The 19,844-nt window shown below is 44.0% G+C and overlaps 1 protein-coding gene across 3 annotated transcripts in view; it reads left to right on the forward strand.

Moving 5' to 3' along the window:
- LOC144937206 (BTB/POZ domain-containing protein 3-like) overlaps window positions 1-19,844 on the forward strand; it is a 34,561-nt gene that overhangs the window by 9,451 nt on the left and 5,266 nt on the right. The window contains exons 2-5 of one of the 3 annotated variants that reach the window (XM_078864555.1): window positions 6,245-6,497; window positions 11,019-11,109; window positions 15,674-15,792; window positions 19,386-19,602. In XM_078864555.1, coding sequence (XP_078720681.1) covers window positions 6,373-6,497; window positions 11,019-11,109; window positions 15,674-15,792; window positions 19,386-19,602 — 552 coding nt within the window. In that variant the 5' untranslated portion in view covers window positions 6,245-6,372. Of the gene's footprint in view, window positions 1-6,005; window positions 6,498-11,018; window positions 11,110-15,673; window positions 15,793-19,385; window positions 19,603-19,844 lie in introns of those variants that run through there. The other 2 variants (XM_078864554.1, XM_078864556.1) reach the window with 2 other exon arrangements.

The raw sequence follows: 19,844 nt of genomic DNA on the forward strand, positions 1-19,844 counted from the left end.
ATGCCCCAATAATAATTAATTCAACTCACTTTAGACCCCTACGAGGTGGCGAGTAACTTCTGGTCCCGAGATAGGCGGCTGCTTCTGGACACGGAACACATGATTGAGGAGCTGAGGAAAGCAATGGATGAATTCATCCGGATTAACTCTACTTCTGATCCTCCCCCTCCCCCCAGATAATTTGGGATGCTCTAAGAGCGTTTATCCAGGAAAGACAACATGAGCTGGAGAGGAACCTTGTTTGCCTTCATGGGAAGTTTACATTTTCATAGTCCTCAGGGGTTTTAAAAGAAATAGATGGCACGAAAATGGAACGAGAAAGGCTGTTGAATGACCAAGCTAGCCTGTTATTCAAGAGTCAGGCTGCCCTTCCATGACCCTTCCCGCACCACCACTAGATTTCTGGCAAGGATGGTTAAATCCCAGCGGCATTGCTCCTACATCGCCTCTATTCGAAGTGGGAAGGACTCTCCAGTGATTAAGACCAAGAACATAAATGCGTGTTCTAAAGAGTTCTATGAATCCTTGTACACTTCGTAATCTCTATCCGGAGAGGATATGAATTCTTTCCTGACCAAGATCACCTTCCCCAATTTGGGTTCAAACCAGAACATAGAGCTGGTCAGGCCCATTGCCCCTCATGAATTCCTCAATGCCATGGCCGCGTCACCGGCGGGGAAGGCGGCGAGGCCCGACAGGTTACCACTGGAGCTTTATTGAAAATTAGGGGCCGCCTTTACATGTCAGTTGAGGGTAACGTTGGACACAGCCTTAGATTCAGGATTTCTTCCCTGGTCGATGAACGAAGCCAGGATTTTGGTTCTACATAAGCCAGGTACCCCAGTGCACTGGGTAATTATAGGCCCATCTCCCTTTGCAAAGATCCTTGCAATGAGACTAGACAAGGTTCTCCCGACGATCAATGGCAAAGCCCAGACGGGGTTTGTCAAAAACAGAGATGCCGCAGACAATGTCAGGACTATGGTCAATGCGATGGCGATAGCCAGCAAGGACAACCTTTCCACTTACGCCGTCACCCTGGATGATGGGGAAAAGGCGTTTGATAGGGTCGAATGGGCCTTTTTGTTCCGGTTGATGGACAAATTGGGCTTTCTCCTCACGTTCATTGACGTGTGCAGACTTCTGTATGCTGACCCTATGGTCTCGGTGGTTACAAACGGCTTGACACCTCCCAACTTTGCGCTAAGCAGAGGTACAAGGCAGGGTGGGTTGCCCTCTCTCTGGCTGGAGAAGCCAGCAGTTGGCGGGACTAAGTTTCAGCACGGTAGAAAACAAAATGTTTCTTTATGCCTATGATGCCCTTATCAGATAAAAAACAGAAGTTTCAATCCCAACTATTTTGGACCTGGTGAGGGAGTATGGGGGAGACTCGGGATCTCAAATAAATGTAGCTAAGTCAAAATGAATCCCCCTATCACTGGTATCTCCATCCCATATCAAATATCTCAATGTTATGGTCCCTTCCTCACTGACAACGCATTTCGGGAAAAATGTCCCCCCCCCCCCCCGACCTCAGGAGATTGGGGCCTCATTATTGGCATGGGCAGACATCCCCCTCTCCCTCTATAAGAGGGCAAACCTGATCAAGATGCCGATTTTCCCCAAACTGTTGTACACTTAAGTATAATCCTTTCCCATATTCCAAGGCCCTTCAAGGTACTCCACTCCAGAATTGATATGTTCATTTGGAATCGTAAACTCTCGCGTGCATTGGCTACCCTTCTCCCACTCTACCGGTAAGGGAGATGGGCTTCGCTCTCCTGGATTTACCGAAATACCATACTGGTCCCTCTCCTCAGAAGAGCGTTGCTCTGGAGTAATCCGACTTTGAAAGTGGGGGGGAAGGAGATAATGTGGGTCAGCAGGAGGGAGTCCAGCCTGGAAGTTGTGGGGGATCTTCTGCCTAAGAAGGGCGGGGTGTTGTCCTTTAGTCAGGTGCAGGCTAAGTTTAATACCCCCCGCTCCCATTTCTTTAGATACTTAGAAATCAGAGACGCCATTGTGAAAGTCCGTGGTAAGAACCTGAGCGAACAATTTCACCCAATCATAAATCGGCTAGAAATACCAAAGGCCAAATATAGAATTGCACATGCTTATCGCCTGTGCCATAACCTTCTAGCCCAAGCAGGGATTGAGCACATAAGCCACAAGCTTAAAAGGAAGGAACGAGAGTTTGAGACCAGATGGTCCCCGTTCCTATGGAGCCTGATGGACGGCGAAGGTGCCCAGACCAGACCAGTCACTCGGAAACTTTGAAATTATTTCCCCCTGCAGAAATGGACATAAATCTGGCAAGCCCCTCAATCTGGCCCAAGATAAGGGCGACTGAGGCTTGTCCAGTTTAAATTTATGCACGGATCCTAGATGACCAATGAGTGAAGAGCAAAATTCATGGAGGTCTCCCCAGATTGTCCCAGATCCTCCCCAGGTACAGTTCAGTCTTACCTTCACGCCTTTTGGCTATTCCCGTACGTAATACAACTCTACTGGGAGATCTTGAACTTCTTTAACAGCATTTGTAGCACTCGTCCTCAGCCGTTCAGTTGAAACGACTCTGTGGGGCCTGACATCAGACACCCTGCCGAAACATCAAAATGCTCTACTTCAAAGCTTTAACATTGTGGCCGGGAAGGTCTTCTTGTCCAATTGGAAAGATCATAACCCCCCCCCCCCCTCGTGGAAACAGTGGTTGCCATAACCTTCTAGCCCAAGCAGGGATTGAGCACTTAAGCCACAAGCTTAAAAGGAAGGAACGAGAGTTTGAGACCAGATGGTCCCCGTTCCTATGGAGCCTGATGGACGGCGAAGGTGCCCAGACCAGACCAGTCACTCGGAAACTTTGAAATTATTTCCCCCTGCAGAAATGGACATAAATCTGGCAAGCCCCTCAATCTGGCCCAAGATAATGGCGACTGAGGCTTGTCCAGTTTAAATTCATGCACGGATCCTAGATGACCAATGAGTGAAGAGCAAAATTCATGGAGGTCTCCCCAGATTGTCCCAGATCCTCCCCAGGTACAGTTCAGTCTTACCTTCACGCCTTTTGGCTATTCCCGTACGTAATACAACTCTACTGGGAGATCTTGAACTTCTTTAACAGCATTTGTAGCACTCGTCCTCAGCCGTTCAGTTGAAACGACTCTGTGGGGTCTGACATCAGACACCCTGCCGAAACATCAAAATGCTCTACTTCAAAGCTTTAACATTGTGGCCGGGAAGGTCTTCTTGTCCAATTGGAAAGATCATAACCCCCCCCCCCTCGTGGAAACAGTGGTTGCCATAACCTTCTAGCCCAAGCAGGGATTGAGCACTTAAGCCACAAGTTTAAAGTGAAGGATCGAGAGTTGGAGACCAGATGGTCCCCATTCCTACGGAGCTTATAATGAGGTGCGTGGGTGAGGACGTTGGGAGATGGGGACGGGTGTAAGGGGAGGGGGCCGCAACCCTCCGTCGTGACGAGCGGGAGCAGAGCATCGCTCAGTGGGAAGGTTAGGGGACATCCATTTAGTACGTACGCAAAAATCTGTCAAAACTTGACCCCCCCCCCCTCCCTGTACGCATGCGTACTTTTTACACCCCCCCCCCCCCACCTGTGTATGTACGCTTGATGCACCCCCCCCCCCCCCCGCGAATTTACTACTATAATGATCCAATAATGTCTGTGTCCCGCGCGTGACGTCACTCCACATGAGGCCCCGTGTGTATTATTATTTTTTCTAGGGTTTTTCTTTGTACTCCTTTCCCCCCCCCCTCTCTCCCCCTTTTATCTCCCCCCCCCTTCCAACCTACCCCCGGCCCCTTTTGTTTTCCCAGTATGTTAGTTACCCCTTTCCCTTATCCCTTTCCCCTCCCCAAATCAATCTTCGTGCCCCTTCACGTGGTGCCCCACTTGCAGTGGGGCAGCGAGTCCAACTTCCCCCTTTGTAAGGTCCAGCCGCACCGACATCGGTTTGTTCCCCTCCGCTTGCGACCGGGGCTTGAGTTGTGTTAGAATAAAAACTGTTTAAAAAATCCGTACATCACCTTTGGGACCGTCCATAAATGACGTCACGCACCTAGGGGGGGGGGGGAGTCAGACATTTGTGACGATGTGTGACGATGGGGGGGGGTTGAGAAATGTGACGTCACATCAAAATGTGCAACTTGAAATAAATATAGACAACACGTTCTACTTATTTAAATATACTTTTTTTTTATAAATGTTTTCTCCTACAACATCAGAGTGCAGCGGCACATTAAATACGCACTACAATGATAATAGTTTAAAAGATTTGAGGCATGTTTTTTTTTTTGGGGGGGGGGGGCAGAGCTTTGTGACGTCATATTTGAGGGGGGTCTGACTTGTGACGTCGTGTGACGAAGGGGGGGGGGGGTAAAAAATCGTCCAAAATCGCGTGACGTCATTTATGGACGGCCCCTTTCCTGGTAATGCAAGACTCCTACAGTCGTAACCTACCCCGCTCATTCTGGCATGTGGATGCATGTGCGATTTAAGTTGCACCTTCGCCAAGTCTAAATTTCGATTTAACGCAGGACGGCAGATATAGCGCAAAGGAGGACAGAGTAGAACAAGCTTCTATTACAAAGAAACATGTCCCCCGTATAGCCTTTAAAGACTCTTGGGGCAAGTGCTCTTCACAAACACCTATGAAGGTCGACACGGCACACGAGGAGTTGGCCAGCACCACGCCTGGCCGCCCTTGTCTCTTGCGAGGCAATGTTTACACACCGCACCAGGTACTCATTTGAGGCTAAGTCGACCTTGGTGAGGCCCAGGTCCGGCTCAGATGATCGTCACTGGTGTTGGCCATGAGCGGGAATCTAACCACTGCGCTACCATTCCCCGTGCTACATACACACACCATAGACACATACACAGCATATGTACATGCTTGCAGTAATGCTTTGTTATACACTTTCAATACACTCGCTCACTCGCACCACGACCGAATACCAACACACAACACATACACGCAGAATTTACATAAATATACCCTTTCATTAATACTCGCATAAACATGCTGTATTACGCACGTGCTCGCACAACACAAACACACATACACATCATGTGGTATAAAAAAACAATTAAGTATATATCTTTGAAATAATATTCTGTTAGAGACTCTGTAAACGCATCATATACAGAATATACCGTTGCATCATTACTCTCGTGTACACGCTGCGTTAAAGACATACTCACACATGACCTGCCTGCACAAGGCACATCACGTGTACACCCTGGAGTTAATGATATCTTATAGCCACGCTCACTCATACATAGAACCAATACACGCAGCACACAAACAGTTTGATGTACACTCTTTGCTTTAATAGAGTACACACCGGTCATTGCATACCAACACACATAAAAGACAAAATAACAAACATCACTTGTATGTCTAAACATTACGAGGCTGTTCTTGTACACACGCCGTGTTGCACATCTCCACTCGGAACAACACTGGCTACACACACGACATACACACACACCATACGTAAACACTTCCATTAAAACTCCACTAATCACGCTGACCATTTCACAACACGCACAATATGTACAAAACCTTGCATTAACACACTGTGTACCAGCACACAACACATAACATTTACACACGCAGCATATATACTGTATATCCTTACGTGAATACATGTTGACCAGTCCATATAGTATACTACTTATACACAGCATATAATTGACATTTTCATTAATACTCTTATCAAACACGCTGACCACCGCATACTAACACAGTGCACATGTAGCTCACGCTCACAATATATGTACTTGAATGAGTACTCTATTAAACACGCTGACAACCGCATACCAGCACACAACACGCACACACAACAACACGCACACACACGTGTCCTCTGGTGCGCGTGTCACCATCGCGAACATCACACGCAGCGCGCTCGGGGGGGTTCAACCTCGGTAGCACCGCCGAGCGAACGCCTCTCGTGCGCAGTCTTAACAACACAGAGCGTGCACTTGTGTTCATTACAAGATTTACAACGCAGCGAGCGTTGTCTCTCTCTCTCATCACTTCAAAGCATCGCATCCGAAGAGCGGCCATGTGCGTGCCGGGATGGTAGAAATCTGCAGAAGCTTCCGCTGAACGTGGGCGCGTTAATGCCCGGATCGGACCCGGTCGCCGTGCCTTCCCTCTCTTCCCTCATCTGTCCGGCCGAGCCATGCGGTGTTTCCCCTTCTTTCTGCTACTGCCAGAGTCGCTCAAGCGGAGCCGCAAGCCTCCGAGAGAAGAGGGGACCTCCACCAAGGAGCTACCGCCTGTGCCGAGCCGGCCCTGGGACCAGGACGGGCCCTGGGACCAAGACGGGTCCTGGGAGCGAACCATGGCGGCGGACGTTGGAGGCAACGGCAAGAAGGCGCAGCAGAGTGCCGGTGGGAAGGCGGAGATAACTGGAGTCGAACCGGGACAGGCCAGCTGGCAAGCTCAGCGAGCCACAGTGCGAGAACGGTGGGATCTCGGCGCATTCTCACACATGCTGTGCGGCAGTTCCAATATATTCACATGTACATGTCAAGCATAGGATTAATGAAAATGTTTTAAACCCAGGGCTCCCTTGGAAAAAAAATAACTGGTTTAAATGGACGTTTAACCGATCAATAAGGTCTTAGTTTATATGTACATACAGATACACTATCTTCACTGTGTGACTACATGTATGTTGTGTACAGCATGCATGCGGTCTAGTGCAGCTTTATTTTTGTTCCACAGCTGTGATTCCACGGTGTGTTTTTAAAATAGAAACCCGCATGGTGTCATTAATAATCCACGTGAATATGTTGCGGCACATTCGGTCCGGACTTCAGGATCGTGGTCAGCACTTTTTTGTTTTCATGTTTGGGAGCCGAGTTACCCATTGGAGTTCAAACAGTCAAGCATAATTACGGCTTGTGGCATACACACTACGTATGTATGAATGTTGAACTTCTTTTGCTGAATATATTACACACTTCAGGTAAAGCTAGTTTGATAGCGACTTGCGTAATTATTTGTGGTAAACATATTTATTTCGATTTAAAGCTTTCGTGACTGCAGGAATCCATACTCTTTGGTTCTTTCGGCAAAGTCACGTAGATAGAAAATCAATCTATTGATATATGTAATCAATCTATTGATTTTCTATCTACGTGACTTTACCGAAAGAACCAGAGTAAGCAAATCACATGAAGACATTTGTAAACAGTGCCTTTATTTGATTTCCCTAAAGTTACAGAAAGTGTGGGTATTGTGGTGGATTGCCTATGGCTAAACATTTTTTGTTGTTCTGATAAATACCCTCCGTAAGATCGAAAACATGCTTTCACTTATCTAACCTTCACTCATTTACTGTACATATATGTTTAGTTTGAAGTGAAGTGCTCTAGGCCTTTGAAGTTGTATTTTCGTTTGTTTATTATCATCATCATTAGCCATGATATGTCGAAAACTGTATGAAGGACTCGCCAAGACATCGTGGTCTCATGATGCAACAATTAATCTTAGCTCCTGCACACAAGATGTTTTCATTGCTCCATCTCCAATGTCGACATACTGTCATTCATCATAAGTCTGGACCACGAGGCATCATCCCTTCTAGTGACGTGTCTTTCCCAAGCCCGATTTTCTTATGAGTCAATATGCTGGCGAGATGTTAAATACCTCTCCTGGTATACAGGAGGTCATGGTTTCGATCCCAACACTGACACCTCCTGTGGTCATGTGGATTTATTTCCAGGTCCTCCGTTTTTTCCCTCCACATTTAGAAACGTGTTTAGAGTATTTGGCTGCTTTAAATTTCCACGTGAATAGCCACTTGGTTGAGCTGTCATTTGTGGCCAGGTTGCTTCTGAAAAAGAGCTATATAGCTCAGTGGGCCTTACCTGGTAAAATTTTAAATGATTTAGTTTAGTTTTCATGTCTCCAACTTGTGAATTTTATCTCATCCATGTGTTCCTCTTCTAGTGATTCAGTGTAATTCCAAAATTGTACTGCTTCATGTTTTTATTTAAGCGTGTTATTGCATTCCCATTGTTACTTTTGTTAGAATTACAATTACCAGCATGGGTCTAACCATTCATCCTCTCCACAATTGGATGAATCGCCACGTTTGGGGAGGTCCCATCATACATTCAAGATTTAAGTCTAGTTTGACCCTTGTTAGAATCGATGCTGTCCGAAGTTTACAACGTCACATGAACCAATCACAATAACACAAATAATTTAAAGTAATCTATCCCTACATGCACAATTCGATGAATGCATTGCAAGTGGGAATCTGTTTCATTTGGTGAATCTTGTATCCAAAACAATAATTTATGGGGATTGTTAGTCCATAATAATGCATTTCTATGTCCAGAGCTTTTCATGAAAATGTAGGAGTGCATTGCTAATGCAACATAACACAATTGTCATGGTACAATGACACGCACAGAGACGGAGATAATCTCAATGAATTACTATTTGGCCATGGACACATTTTTTACGCTCAACAAATGTGCTCTACAAACATACGTGGCAAAGAAAGTTTACGTCTTCAGATCCCATCAGAGCCTTTGTGGTAAAACAACATCAAGAAACAAACAAAACAATTTCTTCTTGCTCATTTAAAACCCATTTTGACATCCAGCAGGGTTGGTGTGACCTCGGCTGAGATGCCGCTGATAAATCAAATACCCACTCACACCTATCATAAAATTGGTGGCACACTTGCTTGGCTGCAAACAGCAACAGGTGCTTGGGGCTTGCCTGAGAGACCTACTAAAGTGCACGCAACAGAGAGGACCGGTTGAGAATTGAGCCCATTACTGTGGCTCTTAAGGGTCAGGGAAAACCTGTCGCTCATTGTTTGGCATCATGTGGGACAGAATGAGAGGTATGATTGAGCCGATAATGCCTTGACCAAGCTTTTGCACCCTTTTGTAGGACGGTTACGGAATATGTGTGTGTAGTGTATCGAATATGTATAGCACGTGTTAAATATCGCATTTTGTTCATGGTAGTTTGTAATCTAATGCAGGCATGCTGTATATATTTTCACCGTTAGCCCTTTAATAATGTGCTTTGGGAATATTATCAAATAAGTGCACCATCTGCCCATTTGTATGGAAATTAAATATCCTATTACGTGCATTGCTTGCACTAGCATGCTCTTGTGATGGTGATGTGACGCAATTAGTAACTGTAACTGAAATGACTGAATTTATACATTTTACATTTTGCAACCACGCATGATTGTTGGGACTGAAATAATCTGGTAATCATGTGAAAATGCTGTGTTTGTTAAAACTGGGAAGGCAGTGTGTAGTAGTGGCGCTAAGTGTACTTGTAGGAGTTTTACTTTCAGTGATAATTTAGAGCCATCCTCACAACTGAGGGTTAATGCCGGTGAACTGATGCTTTCCCACCTTTTGCAGACTTCCGCATCATGGCATGTAGAGTCCTGTCCAATTTCTCACCGCCCACCAACTCGTCCATTTTCTTCCACTCCCCTTGTAAAATAGTCCTTCGTTAGATCTCTATATTGAACGGTCAGTGAAAGTGTCTTAAACATGTCATTAATATTATGGTTAACATCTAAACATGCTGTCCTTATCTAATTTCCAATTTTTATGCATTTTTTTAAATATACAGTATCTGATCGTCGATTATAATTTTAAATATAAAGAAATTGTAAATGGTTGAATCCGCATGCAGTAGGGTCAAGACAGAAATGTTCTGTAATGCTTACAAAGCATAACCATAGCGCTTTCCTAATGGCCTTTGTGCTATAAGAATGGTAAAAATACTGTAGGCCCTCAGTTGTTGATTATATTATTAACAATATGTAATAAAAGTGGCTCACAGGAGTGGTCAGGAGCTGGTTTCCAGCCTCCATAGTGATGGAGAACTTTTAAGCACAGCTCGGCATGTCTGGGATCCAGTTCAGGGCCTTAACCCCGTCACCTGTTGGCTCCTCCGTCACCACCTTCCATTCATACATCACCAAGGTCAGGGGTCGGCAAACCTGCACCTCCAGAGCCGCATGCGGCTCCTGAAGGACTGCTCTAATAAGCACAGTTGACTACGCAAGGGTTGAAAAAAGTTCAACATTCATAAATACATTTCTTTATTAAGGACCGCCTTGTATTCACCAGCATTGTGGCTCTTGAAATTTTGAGTTTTTTTTACGAAATTTGAAAATGATGGCCGACCCATGACCATGGTCAATCAGAGAGAGGTTAGATGAACAGGAAGGGATGTGGTGCACTATAAATGTATGGTACAACATAGAATATCTTACTGTCAGATATTTACCTTAACCAATTCACCACCCTTTGCAGTATTTTTTCATGATATAACTAACTTTCTATAAATGTTCGTATAAACTGACCTTTTCACATATCTGCCTATTCTCTGTCCCCAGCAAGTCGAATATGCAACATTGCATATCTATGAAACTATTTTACATTTTACCAGGTAAAGCCCACTGAGCTATTTAGCTATTTTTCAGAATCGACCTGGCCACAAATGATAGTTCAACGAAGTGGCTTATCACGTGGAAATTTAATGCAGCCAAATACTCTGAACGCATGTTGATTCTAAATGTGGAGAGAAAAACCGGAGGACCCGGAGAAAAATTCACGCAACCACGGGTAGAACATACAGACTCCAAATGTACAGCAGGCGTCAGAGTCAGGATCGTACCCACGACCTCCTGTATAGCAGGCGAGGTAGTTAACATCTCGCCACCGTGGCGCTCCATCCCTCCATCTGAGGGATGGAGCAGCGGCACAGTGGTTCGCATGCTTCTCTATGAACCCAGAGAGTTTGATAGCCAGCAACGACGAGCACTAACCAGCATGGTGAAATATTCTCAAACGACCCCTGTGACTGGCACGGTGTGGTGAGGTTTTCATCCAGCTGTGGGTTGACAAAGGGTTGTAAAGTAAAAAAAAACATTGTCATTGATTATGATTTTGTTTGTATTTGTATTTGATGTTGAATTGGATGCAGGAACGCTATGATGTTTAACAACGCGCTCATCTCAGATGTCACCTTTGTGGTGGGGCCTCAGGGAGCCAGCCAGCGCATCCCCGGACACAAGGTGAGATGACCCATTAAGCCCCTGAGATGTGCATGGACATTGCAGCGAGCAATCCGCGTGCGGCTGAAAGTGCCAGTGAAAAGGGCAGGTGTTGCTTTGTGGATTTCCGATGTACTTCCAAAGGTGATCCGATTGTCAGTAGCCCGCTGCTTTCTGATAGTCCTCTGAGTTTCTTCTAAACAGCTGGTTGAACATTGTGAAAATGATGGCTCCGTATCTTTGAGGAGAGTGCTAAAAGATATAAGTATTGAAATTGTTGGGAGATGTGTAGAGGCTTGGAAATATAATTGTAGTTTCTTCTATAATTGATCATAATTTTCGTTGGGGTATCTATCAATGGTCAATGGATAACCCTGTATCTATGTACCAAAAGACCCAAAGAATATGAACCCTGTATAATCACTACATTACAAGTCCTCGCTTAACGCGTTTTTAATAAAATGCGTTTCTTCTATTAGGGGGGGAACACTTTGCGCACAATGCGTAACGCGCCCATTATAACGCGGTTTCTGAGCAGTGGTCGACGAACTACTTTCATGAGCTGCGTGGCTGAGCGGTGTGGGAATTCTGAGTATAAGCGCAGAAGGATACAGTACGCGGCGGCGTACCTTCATCTCAGTCCATTATCCCGCCATGGGATGGCTGCATTCTTATTTTATGGTGCAAATATAATTCAAATTTCCATTGTATTTATTTATGCCCTGTAATTTATATACAGCAAATTCTCGATTAACACAGCATTTTTCAGGAATGCATCTTCCATTTTGAACGAGAAATTACTGCACTAATCTCAGCCCTTTGTCAATCCACTGCTGGATGAAGGCTGCCGACATAGTGGTTGTTTGACGAAAACTGCGCCACGCTGGTCAGTGCGCGTTTGTGAAGGGAAGGGCACCCTAGACTGGTTTAGATATCACTAGCCACTGATATCAGCGCTGGCTGGAAAATCAAATTCAAGTAGCCGAGCTTATTGGCCAGTGTGCTCATCATTATGCCACTGCTTCACCCCACTACTCAAACATTAATATGAATGCCAGTTGTCTTAATTCTTAAATGCAAAAAAATCGCCAATAATAACAACACTCCTTTAACAGAAGAATATATAATCGAGGATATTTCGAGCAATGGCCTGTCTTCATAGCACATTCCAGAGAGGCCAGAGATATATAATTTTAAAGGCTTGTAGACTGCACTTAACACCATGGGGCCTGGTGAGAATTACATAAAAACATGTTTTCTCATTACCAGTTTTTAAATTGGCATATGGATCGTTATGGCAAAATCGCCCAATGATGCTGGATGTAATTACCATATTGTAAAAGTTGTGGCTTTACTCTCCAACACACCGGTGCCCTGAAATGTAGTAACTAATTGGCAAGTTTTGTTTACATGACGAACCTTACTAATTGGCTGTGTCGGGTGGTGGCGGGTTAATGGCACATTTATACTTATTAGTAGCGATTAAGCGCCAGAAAAAAAAAACCTTCAACTATCTAAAAAAAATACGAAATTAACTGATACATATTAAAAGTATTTTTTTTTTATGATGCTGGCACAATTCATTTTGGGAAGGTTCTTGTTAAGACAATGTTCAATCCTCCCCCCTGGCAGTGCATTTCTGCCCGTGCACCATCACCAAATAATTTCTTTTAAATTCACCTCGGTTTGTGTGTTAAACAAAAAGTGCAATGTATAAATATTCCAAGGCCATGTTGTCCATCTTTACTCATTGTAAACGGTTTCAAACGTGCTCCTTGTTTTCCTGAGTGTTGTGATACATTCTTGGAAAACACAAAGAAATAGGTGAAAAGAATCAAGTCACATTGTGCCGTTTTCCACACTTTACCCCCTCTGCTTTGTACTGGCTGCCAACAATGCAAACGTGTCTTGCTGCTATTCACACATTTGTATAGACTTTCAGGACTGTTTGTTCGCTGATGAAGTAGATTCACGAACCATTACAGCCTTTGCCTGAACGAATAACGTGAAGTTTATTGTGCAAAAAAAATAAACGGCTTTCTGATTGAGCTTTCAGGAGAGAAAAATCCTATCATGAACTTTTGGTCATCTGTATTTTTGTAAAAAGAAAGTCCAAACAACTTGCGAGCATAATTTCCATAGTTTAACACGTAGGCTTTCGTGAACAATATCATCCATAATAGAGATTTATTTTGGGTTATATGGCGTAAATATATAAGCCACAACATTTACAAGCCACAACATTTACAATCTAGATTGTAATGTTGTGGCTTGGCTCTCCACCACACCGGTGTGCTGTCCTAGTGACGAATTGGCATGTTCTGTTTACGTGACAACCCTTACTAGTTGGCTGTGTCGGGTGGTTGATGGTTTAACGACACATTTATATATTTACGTGACATAACCCAAAGAAATACCTCTTATGCATAATTTCCTTTTTGTAGTTAAAGCAATACGTTCCCACCGCTCGTGACTGTTTGAATGCAGTATACATTTGCAACAAGGCTGGTTGTTAAACTATTGTTAATGCTGGTTGCATAACATACTCACGAAAGTATAATTTAGTCTTGACTGAAAATGACGGAATAAATTCCATGCCATGTTAAAGAATCATCATTTGCAGTGGTGTGGAGAATATAAGTGACAAATAGATAAGCAATATATCATTTTTATCTGTCTCTCCACGTAACAAATAAAAGTCATTTTTACACAGCCCATCAGTTCCACAGCCTTCAAGCAAGCCTGAATGCTGATTACACTGGTCAACACACTTTTTCTGGCATCAGGTCTTCCAACGGTTTTAAGGTAATTTTGGGGTGCTGATTCCAAATCTGGCATCAGTTTTTGTCTATCACATCAGGTTTTTGAGATATCAAATATTGCATTTTCAAGAAAAACTGCAGAAGAAAAATATTAAATAAATGTGGATATCTACATAAAATGATATTATAAACACACTATCCTAAAAATACAGCACCATATTTTAACACTAAAGCAGTCAATGACTCGCAACAACTTGCAATCATAAGTGACAGAGTTAATTTCGGATAAAATCAATGAAAATGGGGTATGCCGATAGCATAAAAATGAGATGTGATAGAGCAAATCTGAGATCAGATTTGGAATCAGCACCCCGAAATTAGTCTAAAACAGCTGCAAAATTCCAGGCCAGAAAAAAATGTCTTTTTTTTTTGTTGACCAGTGTTATATTACACTGTTTGTTGAAACTGGTCCAGAGTATTCATGTACTGAGTACATGCCCCCGAAATGATGTGCCTCCAGAAGGCCGAATGGCTGATGGGTTGTGCAGAAACTATTCTTACTTTTTTACGTGGAGAGACAGATATGACTACCTGAAAGGAGACATATCGTCTGCTGATCTATTTTGCGCCGTGGCAGAGTGTTGAGTCAGCACCGTTGAGATCCTGGGTTAGAATCCACGTCTGATTAAACTGGCTTCTAACTTTGTAGGAAGTTGATGGTCTTGGCCTGGTTGCCAATGACTGCGCAAATAAGACCATGATGTGGAATTATACTGTTTGTTTTTAATAATTTTTACTTAATCCTGTTTTTATTAAGTCCACAAATATCACTTCTATAGCAGGGCATGTATGTGCATAACCTGGAGTAGATTGGAGGCAAATTGAAGGGACCTCATAATTCGTGTTGTGCTATTATCTTCCAGAGGTTGTCTGTCATGCGGTAGTGTGCTTAATTCTGCAAGAGTTCTGAATAGAAGTGTCTTAATTTCATGTAATGATGCTGATGGCACACTTGGATTATAATTGGAGTAAAAAAAAAGGAAAATTGTATTATTAATATGAGTCAATCCATGGACAAAGAATGCTTTGTTCTTTAATGTATTTTAAAAACTTATATAAGAAATGTACGCTTTCATTTGGATCACCATGTCGTGCACTCAATGTCAGTCAAGGTGTTTTCTTGTCTTTTTATCTCCTGCCAGATAAGTTGCCCATATTTAGTCACTTTGTGACATGTTCTCTCTTATTGTTAGGTTCAGGTATTTCCACTGCTTTCAGCCTGCTTGACTGGATTGTAATAGTCACCTAAAAATATCCCTTAAAAGAATGCAGTTCTTCTGGAGTGGCTTGGGAACTTTGTTTGGTTGACCTTTTCTTTTAGTCCTGCAAACTTGTTGTGTGATGATACGATGTTGTGACATTGAAATTAACTTGTGGAGCATTTAATTCATGCTCTGGTAGTACTTGATCATTAAGAATAGCTACAGTGGCAGACTCGAAATATCTTTCCATGAGCAAAAGTGTAACCAAACTTGCACAATTGGTTTTCCGAGTGGACTTTTTAAAATTTAACTTTCCACGACTGGTCAAACTCGTATGAAACAAGAATTTTACTTTGCCTGCCCTTTCACACCATCGCCAGGAGCTTCTTTTGCCTGACTCTGACACGACTTCTTTCTAACATTTGGCCAACTCGCAGCTCTTGGCACTCCTCATTGAAGCGTCTCCACACCCCCGTATTGTTCCTGCTGTGCCGTAGCAAAGAGACGTGTGTTTGACTGCTGCACGTCAAAATCTTGACACGTTCAACTCTGCTTTTGCAGTACCTGCTGGGGGTGAGCAGCTCGGTCTTCTATGCCATGTTCTATGGAGAGCTTGCCGAAGAGAAGTCTGAAATTGTAATTCCTGATGCAGAGCCACCTGCCTTCCTCGCCATGTTGAAGTAAGCCTTTTCAATTTTTTCTAAAAGCCTCTATATCCTCCCCTCGTGGCTCAGTGTCACTCACGAAATAGCTCAGAGCTGTGAAGTGGTTGTGTTGCGAGCATCTTATTGTGATGGGTTACTCAAATCAGACAGGCGGCGATATCTACACGGCAGTGCGTGTGATGGACATGTGCAAGGTATTGGATAACATGGTGGGATGTTTAAGAGATGCTGTAGTCGTTGATCAAAAGCCTCGGTAGTTAAAAATCAAGACAAACGTGCAACACTATGAACCAATACCTGAGTGTATTAATATTAGTACATGCGCTGCATTTAAATGACTGTTAAACACAGCACGTCCGACAAAGGTGCATTACGTCCGAGGTGCATGCTGTCATCTTGGCCATAAACAGGTCGCCCTGGGAGCTTTGCATGTATTGTTTTTAACTGAGATATACTCAGTAAATCTCCGAGTGTATCTCAAGCACTTAACATGCATCCCAGAGCACTTTTTAGCAGCACTGACGTTAATGAAAAAATAAACTTGACCCCCGAGTGTTAAGACAAATGACTTTTCACCACCATATGCAATTCGTTGGCTGCATCTCATGCAAGATGTTCAGTAGCAATTAAATGTGGATTGAGGGCTTGATGCAAAACATTTTTGAGGTTTCACATCAGTCCTCACCAGGTATAATTGGCAGAGACCACTTTCTTCCTGACACCTGGAGCTAATCCTTCAAGTAGTGGCTTTAACACTGCATGGCCAGATCCATAACTGTTTGTAACTGACATTTTCTATCTGTCTATAATAAATGAATATTTCTTGAGAGCTAGCCAGCCAAAATCTCTGCGTGAAATTGCATCATCATCGAGTCCACAATTACACATCTGCAGTCAACCGTGTGTGTATGTATATACACATTTTAATTGAAATACTCTTCATATGGATGGCTTCAGCCATTGAATGGCACTTCAAACAAGGTACTGAATGCTCAATGCCATGAACCATTATTATGTTGACTGTTCTGTGATTAGCCAAGCATTTTACTGTGCTGTTGGTAATTGCTATGCAGAAGACTGCTGCAGCTTTTGACTTCTGACAAATGTATCCTTACTGCTGACAAACAGCCTCTAAACTTTTACCCGTCCGGGCCACCTGGCTGCCAACGCAACAAGCCTGGCGCGTGTTCCATTTGGGTCAAATTTCGCGTTTAAATCCGGTTTGTCCCCAGGAGCCGGTGTATGGGCTACGTGACAGACTTTGCCTTCGGTCGCAGCCATGTGACGACGCCGTTTAATTCCAAGGCAATTGACGCGGCAGTGAAACCTCCGGTGATGACCAATGGATCTGGAATGTAGTTGCATTTACGTTACGCAATGCATGCAAGTAATGTTCATTGGCTTTATGTAATTAGCGCCACAAGCATCTCGTTTTTAAGCCTTCGTTGCTTTTTGTTCACTCGGTGTCAAAAGTGACCTCGGTTGTATAGTTTTGATATGTCCATGTGAAATGCGTAAATAAACTATTTCAAATACTGGAATATGTTCTCAAACGTAGAATCGGTACACGTTTGTACAAACTCGCTAAATAAGTAGAAAAATGGCCATCTACTCAAAGTGACGCAGACGCTAAAGACATTTTACAATTGTTTTCTTGTATATTTTTTTTCCCTCTGGAGAAAATAAATGAAACAGTGTTACCTCTGCCTTGGCATGCACTGCACGTTTGGTTGCAGTCCAATGTAAAATGTCAAAGTGGGATAAACCCTACATGTACTTGTTCATGAATGAGAGTATCTATGGCTCTGTTGTCATCCGTGTGGCAAGTATTGCTTTGTGGCAGTTTGACCTCGAGAAAGGTTATTTCACTTCAGCAGGCATTCAGAAAGAGGTAACAGTAAGTGGCTCACGAAAAGTTAATACTATGCTTGTATTCATGTTATTAAGATGAGGCAATGTAATTGTACCATCTGTAAGTTTTGTCTCACCCTTGCAATTTATTTTGACTCAACGTGATGAAGATAGTGCACCGTCGCCGCTGGGCCATTTGGCACAGATTCTGATTAATTTCCTGTAGCAACCCGATAAACTGTCCTGTTGGGTGGTCATTAAAGTACCTCTGACGTCATTCAGACGAGTAAACCATCTTTAATACATTTCGTTAGGATCTGGATGTGCACAAAAAAAATCCTTGCAAATAATGCCTAAAATGGACTGCCATCTGATTTAATGAAAGTGGTCATATGATTAAAATGTTCAGTTCCTCACGTTTGTGTTTTGAGTGGTGCTCACCGCCATGGTCAGATCTGAGTCACTGATGTAAAGTCCACATTCCTATGGCGGGGGCCATTCTCTCCACAGGATCACCACTATTACCCTACCAGAAAGTGGGTTGTCTTGTTTTATTACCCACAGTGGTGCCAGTGTAACCACCGACCAGTAATTAACCCTCCTATTGAGACTTGACGACTCTGCCACAGTGCAACCCAGCTCAACATGGAAAACCTTTATCTTACCGAGTGTCATACAGTACTTTCAAATGCTTCTGGTGGGCCACATGAGTTGATAATACAATTATATCACACTTGGATTGTATGCATTGACTGTGTACGTACGTATGTTGAACTTCTTTGCACCGTACACACGCAACCGTGCTAATTGACTGTGTTCAAAACTACCTTAAAAGACAACAGGTGACCGAGTGTGCTAAAATCACAAACACAGTTTTAGCAGGTTAAAAGTATTTCCCTATAATATTCGCTAATTCGTACAGCCAATATATTGCAGGCCGTTTCCCAGTGGGGGGGTGGGCCCCATGTGGTCATGGGCCGTATTAAAATTTAATTTGTATTGACTGCATCAAGCCCACAGACCGCATCTCGCCCACAGACATTGTGTCCCCCCACCCCTGGAATAGAATCAATGCATTAAAGGTGCAGCTCTGCAATTCCCTGCTCACGCCACTGCTGGAAGAAGGGCTTCTAGAGGGCTCTTGGCCTACTCTTCCATGTTAGCCATACGTCTTGGAAGAGATGGAAGTACCTACACTATACCCTACCAAATGTAATTGGCTGATAGACTAATTGCAGTGAACCCATTTGTACTGCTGGGTGAACAGAGACGGTGGCAGGGATATAAAATAAACCTGCCCCATTGTTTCAACTGCCGCGCTGGGATATCGAATTGAACTGACGACCTCTAAAATTAACAAGTCCGGTGCGCTCACAATTGCATCATAGCAGTGTCCCAGGATAATGCAGCTATCTAAAACTAAAAACTAAACTTTTTATTTTATCAGGTAAGGCCCACTGAGATATACAGCTCTTTTTCAGAAGCGACCTGGCCACAAATGACAGCTCAGCGAAGTGGCTTATCACGTGCAGTTTTATCACAGCCAAATAGTCTCAACGCATGTTTCTAAATGCGGTAGGAAAAACCCGAGGACCCGGAGAAATATCCCCATAACCACGGCGAGAACATGCAAACTCCAAATATATATATAGGTGTCAGGGTCGGGATCGAACCCACGAAACCTCCTGTATACTAGGTAAGGTACTTAACATCTCGCCACCGTGGCGCTTTTGACATCTGAGCACTTGCACTGGCAGGTACATCTATTGCGACGAGATGGATCTGGACGCCGACTCGGTGCTGGCCACGCTGTACGTCGCCAAGAAGTACATGGTGCTGCACCTGGCGCGCGCGTGCGTCTCCTTCCTCAAGACGAGCTTGACGGCGCGCAACGCCTGCGTGCTGCTGGCCCAGAGCCGCCTCTTCGAGGAGCCCGAGCTCGCAGACCGCTGCTGGGAGGTGATCGACGCACAGGTGAGGGCCCGGGAGAAGTTCGTTTCTCGATGGCGTGGGGGAAAGTGCGGAACTGTTGCACGGCCGGGGCGCAGTGTGGCACGCGCTCGCTCACTAGCTCTCTCCTTCACTCGCTCTCTCTCTCTCTGATCCGGATACCGTAGATCTTTGGGTTGGATGACTTGCGCAGACGGGGTTTTCTGAGAGGGCCTGAAGGATGGGAGTCACAGAAAGTAGGTTGTGGACTTTTATATGTGGAGTTG

Source organism: Lampetra fluviatilis, chromosome 18 (assembly GCF_964198595.1).
Source record: "Lampetra fluviatilis chromosome 18, kcLamFluv1.1, whole genome shotgun sequence".
Lineage (NCBI taxonomy): Eukaryota > Metazoa > Chordata > Hyperoartia > Petromyzontiformes > Petromyzontidae > Lampetra > Lampetra fluviatilis.